Raw genomic sequence first — 19378 nt, forward strand, 5'->3', positions numbered from 1 at the left:
TTTCGGGCCTCAAGAAATTAGATGAGGCTGTCAGTACAACAGGGTTGATCCATTTTTAGATATATCTACCATAGCTTTGTGGGCTCTATAATTTTCCTACAGAGTACATAATAAACACTTTGTTTTTTTGCACCAAAGAAATGTAGCAGAATACATTTAGGCCCAAATTTATGAAGAAGGGTTATTTATTTGCAAAATTTGCAAACAGAAACAAAGAAAACCATGTTTTGTTTTTTTTTTCCATATTTTTGGTCTTTTTTCATTTATTTAGCAAAAAATAAAAAACCCAGTGGTGATTAAATACCACCAAAGGGAAGCTCTATTTGTGTGAAAAAAAATTAAGTTTCATATGGATACAGTGTTGCATGACCTCGCAATTGTCATCATTTAAAGTGCAATAGTGCTGAAAGCTGAAAATTGGCCTGGGCAGGAAGGGCGTGAAAGTGCCCGGTATTGATGTGGTTAAGCAAAATAATACAGAAAAGTATGGTAAATACTTCTGCAAGATTTTTTTTGTAACTATTTATGTTTAACTAGTTGATTATATTTTCATGCCCAGAGACTTCAAATGCACCCATTGCACTTACTTACTGTGATGTCCAACAGGCTGTGCTCTCGCTTTGCAAGTTATGGAGAAGAAAAACTAAAATTCAGGTACAAACATATGTAGCATTTAGTTAAGTCCAGTAAGATTTGATTAGCAATAGATTTATAAAATTGGTATAATGCATGCTAGCATGACATATAGCCAAACATTATTTTTATTTCATTGATGCACTATGTATGTTTGCCCCTCTTTTTTTCCATGGCAAACGGAGGTTTCTCAAGCGAGACAAGACTAGTTTGTCATCATCCAATGTCTAAGGCTGGCTTGGAGCTATATACCTATATTATCTCATATTTCTCTCTGAAGCTGGAAGGTCCTTCAGGCACCCTCTTTCCTAGTCCAAAGGGGCCTCCAGACACCTACTTCCCTAGTCCAGGGCCTCCAGACAGTATCTCCTTTGTACCCCCCTATCCAGGGGCCTTTGCCACACCAACCACCATTTCCTAGTCAATAGCCTCCTCTGCATCCCCCCTCCCCCCCACAGTCCAGGGTCTCCTTTGCACTCCTCTCCTAGTCCAATGCCTCCTTTACAGCCTACCCAAAGTTAAGAGCCTCCTCTGCACCCTGTTCTCCAAATCCAAGTCCTTTATCAACCCCACTTTTCAAGTCCAGGGCCTCCTCTACATCCCTCAGTCCAGGGCCTTCTGTGTACCCCCTCCTAGTCCAGGGCCTCCTCTGCACCCCCCAGTCCTGGGCACTCTCTGCACCCCCCAGTCAAGGGTCTCCTCTGCACCCCCCTTTCAGCCCAGGGCCTTCACTGCACCCCCAATCTAGGTCCTCCTCTGCACCCCCCAGCCCAGGACTTCCTCTGCACCCCCTGCACCCAGTCCAGGGTCTCCTCTGCACCCCATTGTCCAGTCCAGGGCCTTCTTTGAAGCCTCCACTTCTCTGGGATGCCTCACACAGAAAAGACATACGCTGTTTGGGCACTGGACTAGGAGGGAGACCTGCCTGACCATTACACTTGATCGGGCAGCAGTGACATCCTGAGAACAGTGGTTCCCAGTGCAAGTGCACCCCCTGCCCCCCACCTAGTTTCGGCCCTGATCCCACCACATTATCTCAAAAATATTATGATTTGAGAACATGCATTGCATTCCCCTTGCTGTCTCTAACATGTGGAATTTACTAACAAAAGTGGTTTGCTATACAATCTACGTTCCAGCATACAAGTGCAAGGATGCATCATGCCATTGTAAAAATAAAATAAAAACCTTATATGGTCTGATTAGCACAAGTGGACAAGGGACCTACACTGTAGAAAGGAAGCATAAGTGGGGGCCTTGGCAATAAAATGCAATTTATAAAAATTAATTAGTAATGGGTCCAAAGTACCCATTTACTTGTTCGTTTTTAGCAGGTGATTTGTGGCAATAGTTTACTTTGATTCACTGTATAGTCTGTAGAGTTAATTTACTAGGATTCCTATACTGTTTTTTATTATTGTGACTATTTTAGTATATATAATTGCTGCCTATTTTAAATAGGTTTACAGACTCTTTTTCAAGAATAGGTTTACAGACACTTTGTCAAGAATAGGTTTACAGACTCTTTTTCAAGAATAGGTTTACAAACTCCTTTGTAATCTGCAGATGCACGAAGTACCCTTTTACAACATTTAAAATGTAAAATACATATCTAGCAAAATTCAAAGAGAAAAAGCAATGCATTAAAGTGCTCTTAGCAGACTGCTAACACTTTGTGAATTATACTTTAATTATGTAGTCTCAGAGAAAATGTCTACATTTTCTTGCTACAGCTGGTAAACCTGACTGTACATTTTGTGGGAATTGCTAATCATTATGCCTTTGACAACTTGAATTGTCACTTAGAGCTTAGTGGAAAACCTCCTAATAGCATTTTTGCTAGCAAAAGTCATGGTTAAGTAGTAACTTTCAGACTCATTATTGAATCCCACTACTCAAAACAAACACTTTTCTGACTTTAGTTTTGAAGGGGTTACTGAAGCCATCTGATTGATTTTATAGTTAGCACAGAGCAGATGTCAGGTGGTACAATGGTAGTATATACTCAGAATCTTTTTCCAGCTTCTGTATCCCACTGCATAACCCAGCCAAAAAACATGAGCAGCTTCTTAAAGTGCATGTCTGGGAAAAATTAAGAAAATAAATCACATTCAGTACATCTCCAAAATGCATGTCTATTTCCCTAGGCTTTTTCTCTTTGAAATCATGCAAGTGCAGAAAAATACTTTTCTTGTTCATACATCACGGGACACAGAGACTTTAATAATTACTTGATGGGTTAGATAGTCACCATCAGATGATTGGACACTGGCAACCCTAATTACAAGGTGCGTTCCTCCCCTATATAACCCTTCCCATATGGAGAGTACCTCAGTTTTTTCGCTAGTGTCTAAGGTAGTTGGTCACGCTAAAGATGTACTAAGAAGAAAGCTCTGCTTGATGGTTTCTGCGGGGTCCTAGGAGCTATACAACCGGATCCATACCTCAGGCCAATAAATACTCCTAAGATGAATGGTACCCAGGCCTCATGAAAGAAGAAACAAGGTTTTACCTGTAATGTCTCTCTTTGAGGACTAGGCTATGCAATCCAGTGCTTTGGTGCACAAATTTAAGTTGCACAAAAAGTTTTCCTGGTGGAGTCTTCTACAGGTCCAGGGAAGAGGATCCTGTGAGTAGTAACCCAGAACCCTGAAGGTTGGCACACCAGCCGTGATGGGTTAAGGTTGGATCTGACTGTTCTCAGCAGTTCCTGCGGTGGGGATAAGGTAAGTGAAGACAATCCTAAAGTATATACATTATGGATAATCTTCTTTTTGAGTAATTTGCATGCCTTACCTGGTTTCTTCCACTAGAGGGAGTAAGAGACATACCTGGTGTATACTTACATGCCTTCCAGCATGCATGCTCATTGAAGCTGGTCTGAGAAACCACTCACCTCCTCTGTTGCAGGCTCTGCCACATAAGCTGAAAGGGAGGATCCGGGGGTCCGGGGGTCCCTTGCAGTCCTCAGGGGTCTCCTTTCTCCCCCCTCGCCCCTGGCCGCTGCCATGACAGTCTTACACGCGCACTTGCGCAGGGGATGCACTTTTATGGCATTTTTCAGTGGGGGAAGGAGGGGGCATGGTTGTGGCGACATGCACGTGTGGCATGCACGGCGCAACAGTGCGCGGGCGCAAAGAGGCTATGTTTTAAGCCTAGCACGCCAGAGCTCCTGTAAGCAGTGGACACAGAGCTGTGGGCAGTAAGAATCTCGGTGAATTCAGATCCAGGCATACCTAAGACACCTACTCAACATCAGGTTGTGCAGACTGAGCTAATGTACATATTGTAAGACTAAGGCACAACACCGGTTGCATTTGTACTAGTACCTCTGCTTTGCAGCTTAGGACTATGTCTCCTCATAAGAGGGCTTCAGGGGAGGTAAAAGAGGCACTAAGAAATTAGGCCTACATCAAGGGGTTCTGGGTATGCGTGCAGGATTCCATCCCCCCCTGGAAGACTGGAGGCAGCCTCACAGGATGAGTCTGTGCCCCTGTCAGGTTTTGGAGCCTCTCCCAATGTTACAGTCCCTGTATATGTCACTGAAGATACTATGAAGGCTGCACTGGATGGTTTAGAAGGAAGGATTAATACTTTTATCACAGCTTCCTTAACGAGTAGGAGAAAAAGGGGTAGATCCCCTTCCTCTGCTCTGGGTTCCCTATCGGATGAGCAATCTGATAATGATGATGAAATATCCCTTATCCAGGGATGGGGATCAGGAGCAGTCAGATGATTCAGGAGAAGCTCTCTTCTGCCTCTCAGGCTCTCAAAGTGCAGGTGCAATATTATACTGAGTTGGTGCATACCACATATAGATTGCCCTCTGCTGAGGCTGCCATATCCTCTGTTTCCTCCACTGAGAAGGGCAAGGTTTATGCAGACCTTAAGCATTGAGAAGCTGAGGCTTCATGCAAAAAATATTTGACTGGGTTCCCGTTTTATGGGGAATGCCTGTTTGGGGATAATCTGGACAAATATATCCAGAAGATTACCGGGGGTAAGACCCCATTGTTACCGGTTAAAAAGAAGAATAAACGTCATTCATTTAGACGTTCTCTCTCCCTAGCCCCTGGAGCCTCGTCCTACAGGCAGTGGCGACAGCCTCCCCAGTCCAATACTAGGGGAAAGGTCCAAGGCCAAACTCAAGGGCAAAAGAAGTCTTGGGGTCCAAAATCTGTTAAACAGAACCACAAAACCTCCCTATGAAGGGACACCCCTGCTCGGCCAGGAACGCTGCTGCAGTTTGTGGCACCTAGCGGAAAGAGATTCAGGACAAATGGGTAACCTCTATGGTGTCTCTGGGCTACAAGCTAGAGTTCCAGGAGTTTCCACCATCTCATTTCCTAAGGTCAAGAATCTCCAAAGATTCAGAAAAAAGAAGACCTTTGTTTCTGGCCTTAGAATGTCTACTATCCTAAGGGGTAATTATAGAAGTGACCCCAGAAGAGCAAGGCTAAATGTTCTACTCAAACCTCTTTACTGTTCCAAAACTGAACGGGTGTCAGACCGATTCTAGTTCTAAAAGACCTGAATCATTTTTTAGACATTCGTTATTTCCACATGGAGTCAATCTGTTCAGTAGTTTCCGGCCTTCAGGTTGCAGAATTCTTGGCATCGATAGACATCAAAGATGCCTATTTATATGTGCCAATATTTCCCGCTAAACAAAATTTCTAAGGTTTCCGGTGGATCAGTGCCACTTCCAATTCGTGGCCCTACCTTTTGATCTTGCCACAGCACCTCGAGTGTTCACAAAAATTCTAGCACCGCTCTTGGCAAAAATTGGCAGGTTGATTTCCTAAGTCGCTGGTAGCTGTGTCCAGGAGAATGGTCTCTACACCCCAACATATTTCATATGTCAAAAATGGGGTACCCTGGATGCAGACCTGTTGGCTTCCAGGTTCAACAAGAAACTAGACAACTTTCTGTCAAGAACAATGAATCCGCTAGCCCAAGGGTCAGATGCCTTAACGACAACTTCCATGGGATCGGTACTCTCTGATCTATGCGTTCCCTCCATTTCCTCTTCTCCCGCGATTCCTTCGGAGAGTCAAAAGAGAAGGAAAGCCGGTAATTCTGGTGGCTCCAGCTTGGTCCAGGTGTCCTTGCGGAGATCATAAAGATGGCAGAAGGAAGACCTTGGGTTCTTCCGCTGCGCCCAGATCTACCCTCACAGGGTCCAATATACCATCCTACCTTACGAAGTCTGAATTTGATGGTTTGGCAGTTGAGACCCACATTTTGGAGGGTTGTGGCCTCTCGGGGTCAGTCCTGTCCACTCTAGTTAATACTAGGAAGCTGGTTTCCAGGCTCATCTACTACAGAATCTGGCAGGCATATGTTTCCTGGTGTGAATCCAGGGGGTGGCATCCTAGAAAGTATGCCGTTAGCAGGATTTTTGCCTTTCTTCAATTAGGCGTAGAAATTAAACTGGCCTTGAGTACTATCAAGGGCCAGATCTCGGCCTTGTCAGTATTCTTTCAAAAACCAATTGCCTCTCATTCCCTCGTCTGGGCCTTTGTTCAGAGAGCACCACGCTTGTATCCGCCAGTTAAACCTCCTGTGTGCCTATGGGATTTGAACTTTGTTTTGTCTGTTTTACAGGAAAAATCTTTTGAACCATTGCATCATGCTTCTTTAGATTTTTGACAAAGAAATTTTTTTTTTTCTGGTAGCCATATCCTCGGCTAGAAGGGTATCGGAGTTAGCAGCTCTTTCTTGTGTAAAGAGCCATATTTGATTATTCACAAAGACAGGGTGGTGTTGCGTTCTCGACTTTTCTGCCTAAACTGGTTTTGGGATTCCATTGAATCAAGATGTAGTCCTACCGTCCTTTTTTCCAGATCTGCAGTTCACGGAGGAGAAGTTGTTACACTCTTTAGATGTTGTAAGCGCAGGCAGAATCTTTCTGCAGGCAACGGCTCAGATACAAAAGACTGATTGTCTATTTATTTTGCCAGAAGGCCACAAAAAGGGGCAGGCAGCTTCAAAATCCACTATCCCTAGATGGATTTGGCAGGTTATTGTTCAGGCTTATGGTGTAAAAAAGAAGATTCCTCCTTTTCAGGTTAAAGCACACTCAACTAGAGCAGTAGGTGCTTCATGGGCAGTGCATCACCAGGCCTCCATGGCTCAGATCTGCAAGGCTGCAACTTGGTCTTCAGTCCATACATTTACTAGATTCTATCAGGTGGATATAAGAGGGCATGAAGATGCAGCTTTCGGGTGCAGTGTGCTGCAGGCAGCAATATAGTTCCATTGGTCCGTTGGCGGTCTATATTTTCTGATCTGTGTCTCCATCCAATTTGAACAATTGAAGTAATTATCAAAGTCCCTGTGTCCCGTGATGTATGAACAAGAAAATAGGATTTTTTAAATACAGCTTACCTATAAAATCCTTTTCTTGGGAATACATCATGGGACACAGAGCTCCCGTCCCTCTTCGGGATTATACATGGGGATTCTTATTGCTTTGCTACAAAACTGAGGCCGCGTACACACGGGCGGATTGTCTGTCCAACTTAGTCCGCTGAACCGTGTTTCAGCGGACAATCCGCTCGTGTGTGGGCTTCAGCTGACTTTTTCAGCGGACAATCTGACGAACAAAGTCTTACGGAATTTTACTTTTTTACTCCCCCTTTTTTTCTCTTTGTACACATTTTTATATTTTTATTACTTGGGACAAATACCTAAAAAAATCCTTTATTTTTATTTTTAATATTTTTTATTTTTCATTTTTATTTTATTTTATTCTATTTCTGGAATTTTTCCACCTCCTTTTAAATTTATTTCCATTTTCAATTTTTCTTTTTTCACTCGTAATATTTGGCATGTTTCACGTGGGGTATTGATATTTATCACGGATTTATTGTACATTTTAGTATTGCACGCATAGATTTTATTTGTCACATTTGTGCACAATTGTATTATTGCACGCATAGATTTTATTTGTCACATTTGTGCACAATTGTATTATGTTTATGGTTCATATTTACATGTAATATTTTTACCTGATTTATTAAGTAGTTCACATGTTTAAGGTATTCATGTGATTAAGAGTGCATAAGGTAATCACCCATTTAGGTTTATCGCACCTGAGACAATATTTTATTTTCCAGCCAGCATGCTGGTAAATTTTTAACAATTTATACACATATATTTTTGAGTTTTTACTTCCCACCTACAGTTTATATTTTATACTTTATCCCAACACTAATATATTGCACACCAACTCTTACACACCGGATTAATGTAACAATTTCAAATTTAATTTAGCACATTAATTAAGTTTCTGATACACAGGTATAGCGCCAGATCTATTCATAGCACTCCTTTATCTAAGTATGGCGCATGCTCAGAAAGGATTTACACGGCCGAAGGTTGCATTGCAGTGTATAGGACGTCGTTTTTCTAGTCCCGTCGTACGTGCTGTACACGTCATCACGCACGCTTTCAGCGGACTGTCTGCTCATCGTGTGTGGTCAAGTCCGTTCAGGCAAATTTTGAACGGATTGTCTGTCGGATTGTCTGACGAACTTAGTTGGGCAGACAATCCGCCCGTGTGTACGCGGCCTGAGGTACTCTCCATATAGGAGGGGTTATATAGGGGAGGAACTCGAAATTAGGGTTGCCAGTGTCCAATCACCTGATGGTGACTATCTAACCCACTAAGTAATTATCAAAGTCTCTGTGTTCTGTGATGTATTGCCAAGAAAAAGATTTTACAGGTAAGCTGTATTTAAAAAATCCTATTTTTAAACTGTCTGAAATCCAGTGTGCTTCTAACTTTTTTTTTGAGTTGACAGCAGAGCACCTTTGATCTTCTGAATTTCTAAGTAGTGCTGTCAGCACAGTTTTCTGGAATACAGAACATTGCCTCTCACCCACCCCTCTCAATCCCACTTCACATGCATACACTGATATCTTTCCCAGTTAAGCCTCGTACACACCACTAGTTTTTTTTCATTGAACCCAGTGAGAGTGCTAATTGTGAGCTGGTCGGCAGACCTTTTTCTGTCACTAGCCTTCGACAGAAGCCAACTGAACAGCCAGCTTTGGTCAGACTGGCTGCAATTTACACGGGGGGGGGGGGATGCGGGCCAACATTTGGGGCCCATGTATACTAGGTATTAGGCTGCTCGATTAGGTTTTCCTTTGGAGTAACAGTAAAGGAAAGACATCAACCAAAAAAGCAAACTATCTTTATTATCTTATTATTATTATTATTATTATTATAAACAGCTATTATTCCTGAAGCAAAAAACAGCTTTTATTATTACCATAGACATCATCGTCAGAATTCTTGCAGGGACAGTTTCTGGGAGTGCACTGATTGTGTTGATGGGGGAATCTCTCCCGCTGCTCTATTGTATTCTGACAGTGGGAGGTTTCCCTGCCATTACAATACAATAATCACTGCCAGCAGCTAAGGCCACCAGCAGTGATTGAATGAAAAAACCCAACAAGCTGGTTGTATTGTCAATAGATAGATCGACTTCAGTACAATCAGCCTGCCCATACATGGATTGAAATTCAGCTAGTTCCTTCTGAACCAGCCACATTTCAGTCTGTCTATTGAAGGGTTTACTGCCTTACATTCCAAGAGTCTCCCCAGACTCTTTTTGTAGGGAAAGGGCTCCTGGGTGACGCATTTCTGGAGGCAGACCTATGGCAATGGCAAATGAGCTTTCAGAAACTGTCCCTACAAGAAGTCTGATGATGTCTATGGGAATAATAAAAGCTGTTTCTAGCTTCAGGAATAAAAGCTTTTTTATATATATATAATAATAAGAAGAAGAAGAAGAAAATTATCTTTTTTGGTTATTGGCTTCTCTCTTGATAGTATCCCAACACTGTTACTCCAAAGGAAAACCTAAAACAACTACAGCCATACCCCACTTTTAAGTACACAATGGAGTTTATTTACTAAAGCTGGAAAGTGCAAAATCAGGCTCACTTCTGCATAGAAACCAATGAGCTTCCAGGTTTTATTACCAAAGCTTATTTGAACAAACTGGGGTTAGAAGCTCATATGCAGAAGTGAGCCTGATTTTGCACTTTCCAGCTTTAGTAAATAAACCCCATTGTGTACTTACAAGTGGGGTATGCCTGTATAATAAAGCAACACAAGTAACAACTTCTTCAGCAAAAGCATACAGTGCCTTGAAAAAGTATTCACACCCCTTGACATTTTCCAAATTTTGTCATGTTACAACCAAAAACATAAATGTATTGGGATTTTGTGTGATAGACCAACACAAAGTGGTACATAATTGTGTAGTGGAAGGAACATGGTTTTACATTTTTTATTTACAAATAAATATTTGAAATGTGTAGGGTGCATCTGTATTCAGCCCCAGAGTCAATACTTTGTAGAACCACCTTTCGGTGCAATTACAGCTGCAGGTCTTTTTGGGTATGTCTCTATTAGCTTTGCACATCTAGAGTGAAATATTTGCCCATTGTTCTTTTGCAAAACAGCTCAAGCTCTGTCGGATTGGATGGAGGGTGTCTGTGAATAGCAATTTTCAAGTCTTGTCACAGATTCTCAATTGGATTTAGGTCTGGACCATTCTAACACATGAATATGCTTTGATCTAAACCATTCCATTTTAGCCCTGGCTGTATGTTTAGGGTCACTGTCCTGCTGGAAGGTTACCCTCCATCCCAATATCAAGTCTTTTGCAGACTCTAACAGGTTTTCTTATAAGATTGTTCTGTATTTGGCTGCATTCATCTTTCCATCAACTCTGACCAGCTCCCTGCTGAAGAAAAGCATCCACACAACATGATGCTGCCATCACCATGTTTCACGGTGGGGATGGTGTGTTCAGGGTGATGTGTTAGATTTTTGCCACACATAGCATTTTTCTTTTAGGCCACAAAGGTAAACTTTGGTCTCATCTTACAAGAGCATCTTCATCCACATGTTTGCTGGGTCCCCCACATAGCTTCTCGCAAACTGCAACCTGGACTTCTTATGACTTCTTTCAACAATGGCTTTCTTCTTGCCACCCTTCCATAAAGGCCAGATTTGTGGAGAGCAATACTAATAGTTGTCCTGTGGCGAGATTCTCCCACCTGAACTGTTGATCTCTGCAACTCCCGCAGAGTTACCATGGGCCTCTTGGCTGCTTCTCTGATTTATGCTCTCCTTGCCTGGCCTGTCAGTTAAGGTGGATGGCCATGTCTTGGTAGGTTTGCAGTTGTGCCATACTCTTTCTATTTTCAGATGATGGATTGATCAGTGCTCCGTGGGATGTTCAAAGCTTGGGATATTTTTTAGAACCTAATCCTGCTTTAAACTTCTCCATAACTTCACTTCATCCCTGACCTGTACGGTGTGTTCCTTGGCCTTTGTGACTTTGGGATACTGTTTGTTTACTAAGGTTCTCTAACAAACCTCTGAGGGCTCCACAAAACATCTGCATTTATACTGAGATTAAATTACACACAGGGGGACTCTATTTACTAATTAGGTGACTTCTGAAGGCAACTGTTTCCACTATTTTTTAGTTAGGGGTATCAGAGAAAAGGGGGCTGAATACAAATGCACGCCACACTTTTCAGATAGTTATTTGTCAAAAAAATTGAAAACCATTTATCATTTTCCATCCACTTCATAAGTATGTACAGCTTTGTGTTGGTCCATCACATCAAATTCCAACAAAATACATTTACATTTTTGGTTGTAACATGACAAAATGTGGAAAATGTCAAGGGATATGAACACTTTTTCAAGGCACTGTACTTTTGTCCTTGTATGTTGACACATTTCTATTTGAAAGTTCAATGGATATTGGGTGTAGGAACTCATTACTTTCGATTTTCACACTGCAAACCAAAATGTAAATTGTCAGTGGAGCTGCGTTTAAGCAATTTGCTAATTTCTAGCTGTAATTTGAGACCCAGGACCCAACTCCTAGCTTTTATATACAATATGATGGCATTGCCACTGGTTAAAGGAAACCAAAAAGAACAAGCATGCCTAAAAGGATCTGAACTGGACCTTATAATTGCTAGCTCTATTATTATACCACTGATTCAGCAATTAAAAATAGTCTTTTGGACTTGCAATATTATTTGTATTTTGAAAAGCTTATTTTAATTAGATCTGTAATTTTCCACCAAAAATATTGTGGTTTCTTTTATTTAGCTGATAACAATTCACCAGTAAAATAAATACCGTAATCAGAACAAACCTAATCTATTCTCACATTTACTTTTACTTAGTGCTGCAGTAATGTTCAGCCAAAAGATTCCGTCTGCTGAGTTTAAAGATGTCATGCCAATTGTGGAGCAGGGCACTCAGGTGCTTGCTAAGTGCTGCAGATCTTTTTCTGAAAACTGCATGGAAAATGAGGTAGGACAATTTATACTGGTATATTTTCTAAAGCTATAGTTAATCTGATCAGTCTCAAGTCCTTTTTGTATACACAGTGAAACTGTATTTAAAGCTTAGCTTAAAAAGAAGAAAAAAACAACCAAATTTTTTTATGAATTGGAAAGTGGGGAATGAGTAAAACATTTTTTAGCTTTTGAAATTACCAAATGATGTGGCGCTTTGCTAATAAACAAATATTATAATAGTGTAGTGTAAATAAAGTGTAGTGTCTAATCATTAAGTATATCAATAGTCAAAGACAATACCAGAATACATGGAATCAATATAAACCAAGACATTTTCAATATTAACTCAAATTTAATTTATATACAAATAAAGTGTATCAAACTGGTAAATGTGCAATACACCGCATGCTTAAAAGTGAGTAAACCAATAACAGATAAATTGTTGGTTTACAAATGTGCAAATAATCCAAAGAGCTATGTGAAAAATAGTCCCAAAAGATATGATTATTCAAACAGTATAAGTAGATATAGGTCCCATAGACAACCTTCAATGTGTGTAAACACATATGAAGTGGTACTCCTCTTTCTCCATTTTAAAGCTTGATTTAACTCCTTAATAAATGCAAGTAGAGTCCACCACGTGTGAGAAATAAATAAATAGTGCAGATGGCAGCTGACATCAGAGTTTGTTCTATATTCTCATATAGACCAAACATGCTTGTTTGTATGTCTCGTCTTTGTGCGGTCACCTCGGGCAATCTTCCTGTGTATGTTCTCCCTGTTGGCCCCCACGTTAGATCATATATAGTAAAAAAAATCTCTCATAGTATAGTAGCCATAACCCGTTGCAGGGCGGCCTTGATTTGTTGGGCTTACCAGTTACCTTCTCTCGGCCTGCTCTTCCACATCTAGGGGTTCCTAGGGTTGATACCCAGCGACTTGAACACTGACACAGATGAAGTCCTCTTTAAAAGGTTTTATTTTGCAGTAAGAACTTTCAAATAACACAGTCTCTTAGGGAACAGAGGGCACGGATGAAGAACTCGGGCACCTTGAACTGCAGGTCTAGCAAAGTCTCTACTTCCAACCAGAGATTAGCCACTCGCAGCTGGGTACTTCAAGGCTAAACAGATCTATAGCCAGAGATCATGGTATTCAGCACATTGACTCAAAACTTAAACAATCAACTAAGGGTGAACAGGAACCTTTTTTCTCCGTACCTGGAACGTTTCCCATTTCCTCAATTGTACTGGAAAAACTTGAACTCGTCAATGTACTTCCCAACTCAGTAACCAGGCACTTCCCAGAATGCCACTTGCCGGCCCTCCTCCAAAGAATCCTACCCCGGTCACTTCCACGAGCTGTGGTGCCTCTCCATGCCGAGAGCACACCCGTACACCTTGAATCCTCCCTCAGTTACTGCGCCTCAAAACCAGCTGGGTCCAAGATTCGGGAACAGACGGATCCCTACCCCAGACCAGACAGGTCTATCAGGTGCCACTAACAGGAACATGTTGCAGGATGTCGGACACCCCATTACCCCTCACAGGGCTACCTCGGCCCTGGAACCAGAACAGACCACACGGGTCTCACAAACTCCTCTCCCTGAAACACGTGACCCACACCCCTTAAGTACCCCTTCCCAGACTCCTCAGTGGGCCCCGGCACTCCCACCGATTGGCTCAGAGAAGGCCGATACCTAAACATCCAAACAGACCTGGTTCTGGCCTGTCATGTGCACCTCACCATTCACATGACCAGGCAGAACTTCCAAACACAGCCTGGCCAGACTGGTGTTAAGGCCCACCTTCACAATTACCCTCAGAACCCCTACTGTTCTGAGGAAAAAAATAAATTTAAATGCGTGTGACATTTTGTCCAAAATGTCATTTACTACATAGTGTAAAACCATTGCATATTTTATTGAAATAAAAGTAAGACTCACATTTAAGAACAAGATATCCAGCAAAGTTTGTAGGTTGTAACACTTTAAAGACACCTACGGTCTGGCCGAGACTCGAAGGTTGATGTCACCCAGTTCCTCCTGATGCGGTGCGTCACAAGACATGTGACTTCATCAGGGTAGTCCACACTTGGTTGTGCATGAGTGAGCAAGTTTGCATTTCCTATGTGCATGTAAAGGAATATCAATTAGCCTTTTGACTATGCACAGGACGCTGTCCAGAAGAGCCATCTTGTCTGTTGGTATGTTCTTCCTTACACCAAGACTCTACAATCAAGATCTTTCACTCTCAGCCAGCAATTTATTAAAGCCCATTCCAATGCTGAAGCTACTAAAATTGAGGCAGCATTTGCCTGAAAGAAAGCAGGGATGGAAGCAAAACCCTCAGAAACTACAGGTAAGAAAGCACTGATGGAAGTAGAGGCAGAAGCAGAAGCTGTGCACAAGAAAGCAGAGGTAGAACCCAAAGCTTAACACAAGAGAGCAGAGATTAAAGTTTTAGAGAAACAATGTGAGTACCCCAGCCATGGTAAGGTTAAAGGTTTTAGAGCAAGCTGCCAAAGTGAAGGAGGTAGCAGCAACAGACACTTGCTTGTGTGGTATGTATCATATTCCTCACACTCTCTCTGAAAACGTCTGCTCAAAGACACAGCAGCTGTATTTCTCAACCAAGGTTAGTACACCATGCCCACCCCCTCTCAAGACATTCTGCCTACTCATCCCTCAATACACCAAGCCTTTGCACCATAACAAATTTTAGGCACTGATATGCAGATAATAGATAATACATCATACCATGATGCTAGTCAATTACCGCTCACCAATTATACTGCTCCACAGCCGCAACCTAGCACAGTAATCAACTCTAAGCCAGTGTCAGGTATGAACGCCTTGCCCCCCAATTTCTGCTCCCAAAGTCGCTCAATCTCAGCACACTGGCCAATGTAACTGATCTTGTTCCATATGCAGCTGTGCACACAAAGCCTGAAAATACAGACATGTCACAGTTCACTAAATACATGACCTGCAAAAAAAAACCTCACCAAGGCAGATCTCACTAAGCCCTTGTACGCACGGTCGGAGATTCCGACGGAATGTTTCCTATTGGATCGTTTTGTCGGATATTCTGTGTGTGGTCTGCATCGGACTTTTTCCATTGGAATATCTGACGGACCAAGTTTTCCAACTTGCCGGTAAAATTTTCCGTCAAAATGCTCCTATCGGACATACTCCGATCATGTGTAGCCTACTCCGACGGACAAAGTGCCACGCATGCTCAGATCAAATTCCTAGACCAAAGCTATTGGCTACTAGCCTGAACGTAGTCCCGTCGTAACGAAATAACTTCATCACGTTATGTACAATCGGATTTTCCGACAACTTAGTCCGACCGTGTGTATGCAACAGCACTTCCGGACCTCTTCCAGAATTAATCCGTCGGAATTACTCAGACGGATTTGGTTGTCGAAATCTCCGACCGTGTGTACAAGGGCTAAGTCTGACAATAAGCCTGAAAACTACAGAGGCTGGAAATCTACCTACAAAGCCACCTTCAGTGAACTAAATGTCAAAAATACAGAAAAAGTAGATCTGCTTAGCAGGTGGCTAGGTCCCAAGTCTTCTGAATGTATTAAAACACTTAAAGCTGTTCACATTTACAACCCTGCCATAGGTCTTAACATTGCTTAGGACAGAGTTAAGAGTAGCTTTGGCAGCCCAGAAGCCATTAAGGATGTTTTAATTAAAAGGTTGCAAAGCTTCCCGAAAATATCTAACAGAGATCTAAATTCTCAAGAACCCAGTGACTTTCTTTTGGAGCTCCAATCGCCAAAGCTGATGCCTACCTACCCAGTTACCTAGATACTTCTCGTGGGGTTAACCCAATAGTCTCCAAATTACCTTATAGTATACATGAAAAATGGGCATCACTTGGATCAAAGTACAAGGAAGAAAACAAAGTTTCCTTTCCTTCCTTTTCCTACCTCTATGAATTCGTTAACAGAATTGCAAATATTAGGAAGGATCCAAGTTTCTCTTGGTCCACCCCCTCCAAGGCCTGCAAGCTCACGCATTATACAAAGAGACTGCAAATGCCCAGTGTCTGTGAAAAGGACTGATATCCTACCTGAGCCTACTCCAGTCCCTGAAAAGACTGGTCAGAAAATTTAAATCGAGAGCTTAAATTGAAAATGTCCCATACATGACAAAGTTTGATATAATATGGAAACCTTGGATTAAATATTATACGTCAGATAATATTGACAACCGAGTTTTATTGTTATGGTGATTAAGATTTTTTATAGAATTACAACATTAGCTGATACATAAAACCTCCTCCGGAGAATTATTCCCTCCCCTTCCCCTCCTATATACCTTTTATGTTCTTCCCTTACTATATAATACTTACTATAAACATACTTTAGAAGTTATGGTCAAAACTTTAAAATCATATATTTTCTTTTAGACATATTTATATTTTCTTGGAATTAAAATGTTTAAAACTCAGCTATAAGAATGTTTTCAAATTCTAAAATATATAAGGCCATTTATTGTCATTCCCACGAGAATATCTTGAAATTCTTCTTTGCTTTGTATCATCCGTACTTCAATATGTCTTTTTATTTTTGGTATCACATAATTTGTCTTATATTCTGTACATGTAATTTATTTTAACATAAAATAAAAACTTTTGAGCGAGAAAATGTCCCATACATAGCAAACTAGTCCCGCTTAGGTAGCATATCAGCTTCTAAAAGAAGATTTAAAAAAATTCCAGGTTTGCTTCATATGCTGTGCTTCCACAGAATACCATGCTGAAGACTGTAATGTTACTATTAAATGCATAGAATGTGACAGTGATGATCACATGCAAGTGCTTCGTCCGTTTCAAGACAATCCCAATCTGTCTACAGGTAATCTTAAAACTAATCCTCCCAAAGCACAGCAAGGCGAAAAGCAAACACAGAACAGTGCCTCATACAAATCCTGTGCCAAAATATGTTTAGTTTGTGTATCCCCCAAGGGCAAATCTGAAAAAAAACTGTACAACTATATACAATTCAAACATTCAAAGAAACAGGTTTCTTGAAAGATCAAAGCTTTCTGATCTGGTAAACATAACAGAAGATGCCTTACCGTACACCCTAGGTACCTGTGTTGACATCACAGATGTTTCAGGAAGGAGAGCCTCAGATTTTGTAGCCCCCCCCAAATGGCCATGTAAAAATACCATTGCCCACTCTCATTGAGTGCAACCAGATTCCAGCCAGCAGAGAGGAGATCCCTACTCTTGCAGCTGCCTCTCACCACTCTCAGTTTAGGGGCATAGCTGACCACATACCAGCTATTGACAGTAATGCTTATTATTTTCCTGCTTCTTGGCAAGGACATCACAAGGGTACAGAAGGCTTGCCAAAAAATTAACGGCTACATGATGCACCATATGCCTAATGCCTAGACTTAGGCTGGGTCATCATAGCCAACATCTGTTTGGGTAATGTGAACTGTTTTCCACAGTTTTTTTCTGTGAACACCCATGCAATCCAATTCTGGTGGGCAAAAAAAAAAAAAGGGTCCTGCACGATTTTGGTTCAATTTGCGCTACACTGAATAATGTAAGTAAAAAGTGCAGAGCTAAAGGGAATAATTAAATATACCTAGATACAAAAATACTATGTGCATGTGAATAATGCAATATGTATGCAAATAAATGGGAACATTCAAATTGGCACAAAAGTCCATCCATGCTGAAAACAATTCAATGAGTGATACAAAGAACAACTAAATCATTGAGATAATTAGGTGCTGATAATGATCGCTATAAAAAAAGGTGCAACAAAAAATATAAATAATCCTAGTCCGCCAAAGTCTGTATGGACGTACCCAATGTGAACCAGACTGGAAGAAACAAAACTTGTAGATCCAAATCTATGTCAAGGAAGGAGAATGAAGAGCAGTGACCTGATATTGAATCACCCAGGGTAGTGTATCCTCCACCAGGGAAGAGGGGTAGGTACTCTTATCGGAAACAGTGGACCCACGTGTCAGCTGCAGTGAGTCAATCAAGTTTGGAAATGGAATCGGAACTCTGTTAGGGGCCACCCTGGTGTTATACACAGCAATCCCATCCAGCCGATGATCAAACATGAGGATCATAAAAGAGAATGCACCCCCACATTTTGTAGGTCAAATGATGGATATTAATTTAAAAAAGTACAAACATCAATATGGATGTGCACAACTAAAATGTGATCACAAATAGAACTGCAATGTATGGAGCTGGCTAGTAGAAGCCAACTCGTGTTTTGTCCTAATGAACTTCAACTGGGACATATAAATACAAATACTGAATAATTGGTGAACCAATAAAAAACAGAAGCGGCATGATTCTGTTCTCGGCACTGAAAGCCATCACTCATGGTATTTATATGCGCAGAACGGAGTAATGCCACTTCTGTTTTTTATTGTTTCGCGCTTGTTTGGATTCTGGTCAAGGATTTTCGGGCTTCAGTTCACCGTTTTCCATGTACCCATTTGCAAGGATGCCAAATTAGCATTTTTGTTGTAATGGATGCCACCTCTGTTTGCTATGGACAGGTGAAGTCTGACCTCCATGTAGGGACTGCTTTGGGTATTCCAGCCCACGCTAACCTCGTTCTATTTGGAATAAACCTTTAAAACAACATTCAAGGATTGTTGGACTGCCTTTATTGCAAGAGATACAACAACTGTACTATGTCTGGGGACAAGGTTTTCTCAACTGTATGTCACAAATGAATTACACAAGGCCCAATTGGGTGGAGGCACTGCTGTACAGATTTACTAGGGTCCCATACTCCCACCCTGTGGAGGCTCAGCCTTCAGATACCACACAGGTGAATGCTATTTTAGTAGCCTGTTGAACATCCAAAGGCCTCATGGACATTGGATGTTTAGTCCCCTGTGCATGAGATTCTGGAATTTTTGTATGGCCAGAAGGCAAAGGCCCACCATACAGCACTCTGTTAAACTCTATGAGAGGAGAAAGCTGCTGTGGCTGGACGGTGCTCTAAAACTTGAAAACAATTCTAACAAAACTTCTTTATCTACCAAAGCTGAAAACAAATATTTACAAAATAATACAAAACAATTTGCCATCTATAAAATAGCTGATTCACCTCATAAATTGTTTTTTTATCTCTTTTGTCACAGGAAATGCTGTATTTCAGTACATTATATTACTAGATATTTGTTTACTGGATTTTTTTAATAGACTTCTTAAATTTTATTAAATATTCCAGAATTACACATTGTTCCATTGTATTTGCGTTCTTTTGCATTTTAGCAAATTGATTTGTAAAAAGACAATGAAAGATAATATTTTGATGTGGACAATGTGAACAAAGAAGATATAATATTTAAGCATCTACTATTCCGAACACAATGACAGAT

At 41.2% G+C, this 19378-nt stretch overlaps 1 protein-coding gene across 1 annotated transcript in view; it reads left to right on the forward strand.

Moving 5' to 3' along the window:
• Positions 1-19378, forward strand: part of GC (GC vitamin D binding protein) — a 202612-nt gene that overhangs the window by 121474 nt on the left and 61760 nt on the right. Inside the window, exons 6-7 of the mRNA XM_077476444.1 lie at positions 560-654; positions 11869-11998. Of these exons, the coding sequence (XP_077332570.1) occupies positions 560-654; positions 11869-11998 (225 nt within the window). The remainder of the gene's footprint in view (positions 1-559; positions 655-11868; positions 11999-19378) is intronic.

The sequence above is a fragment of the Lithobates pipiens genome, unplaced genomic scaffold (assembly GCF_037356315.1).
Source record: "Lithobates pipiens isolate NorthernLeopardFrog02 unplaced genomic scaffold, aLitPip1_a1.2 Scaffold_13, whole genome shotgun sequence".
Classification (NCBI taxonomy): Eukaryota; Metazoa; Chordata; class Amphibia; order Anura; family Ranidae; genus Lithobates; species Lithobates pipiens.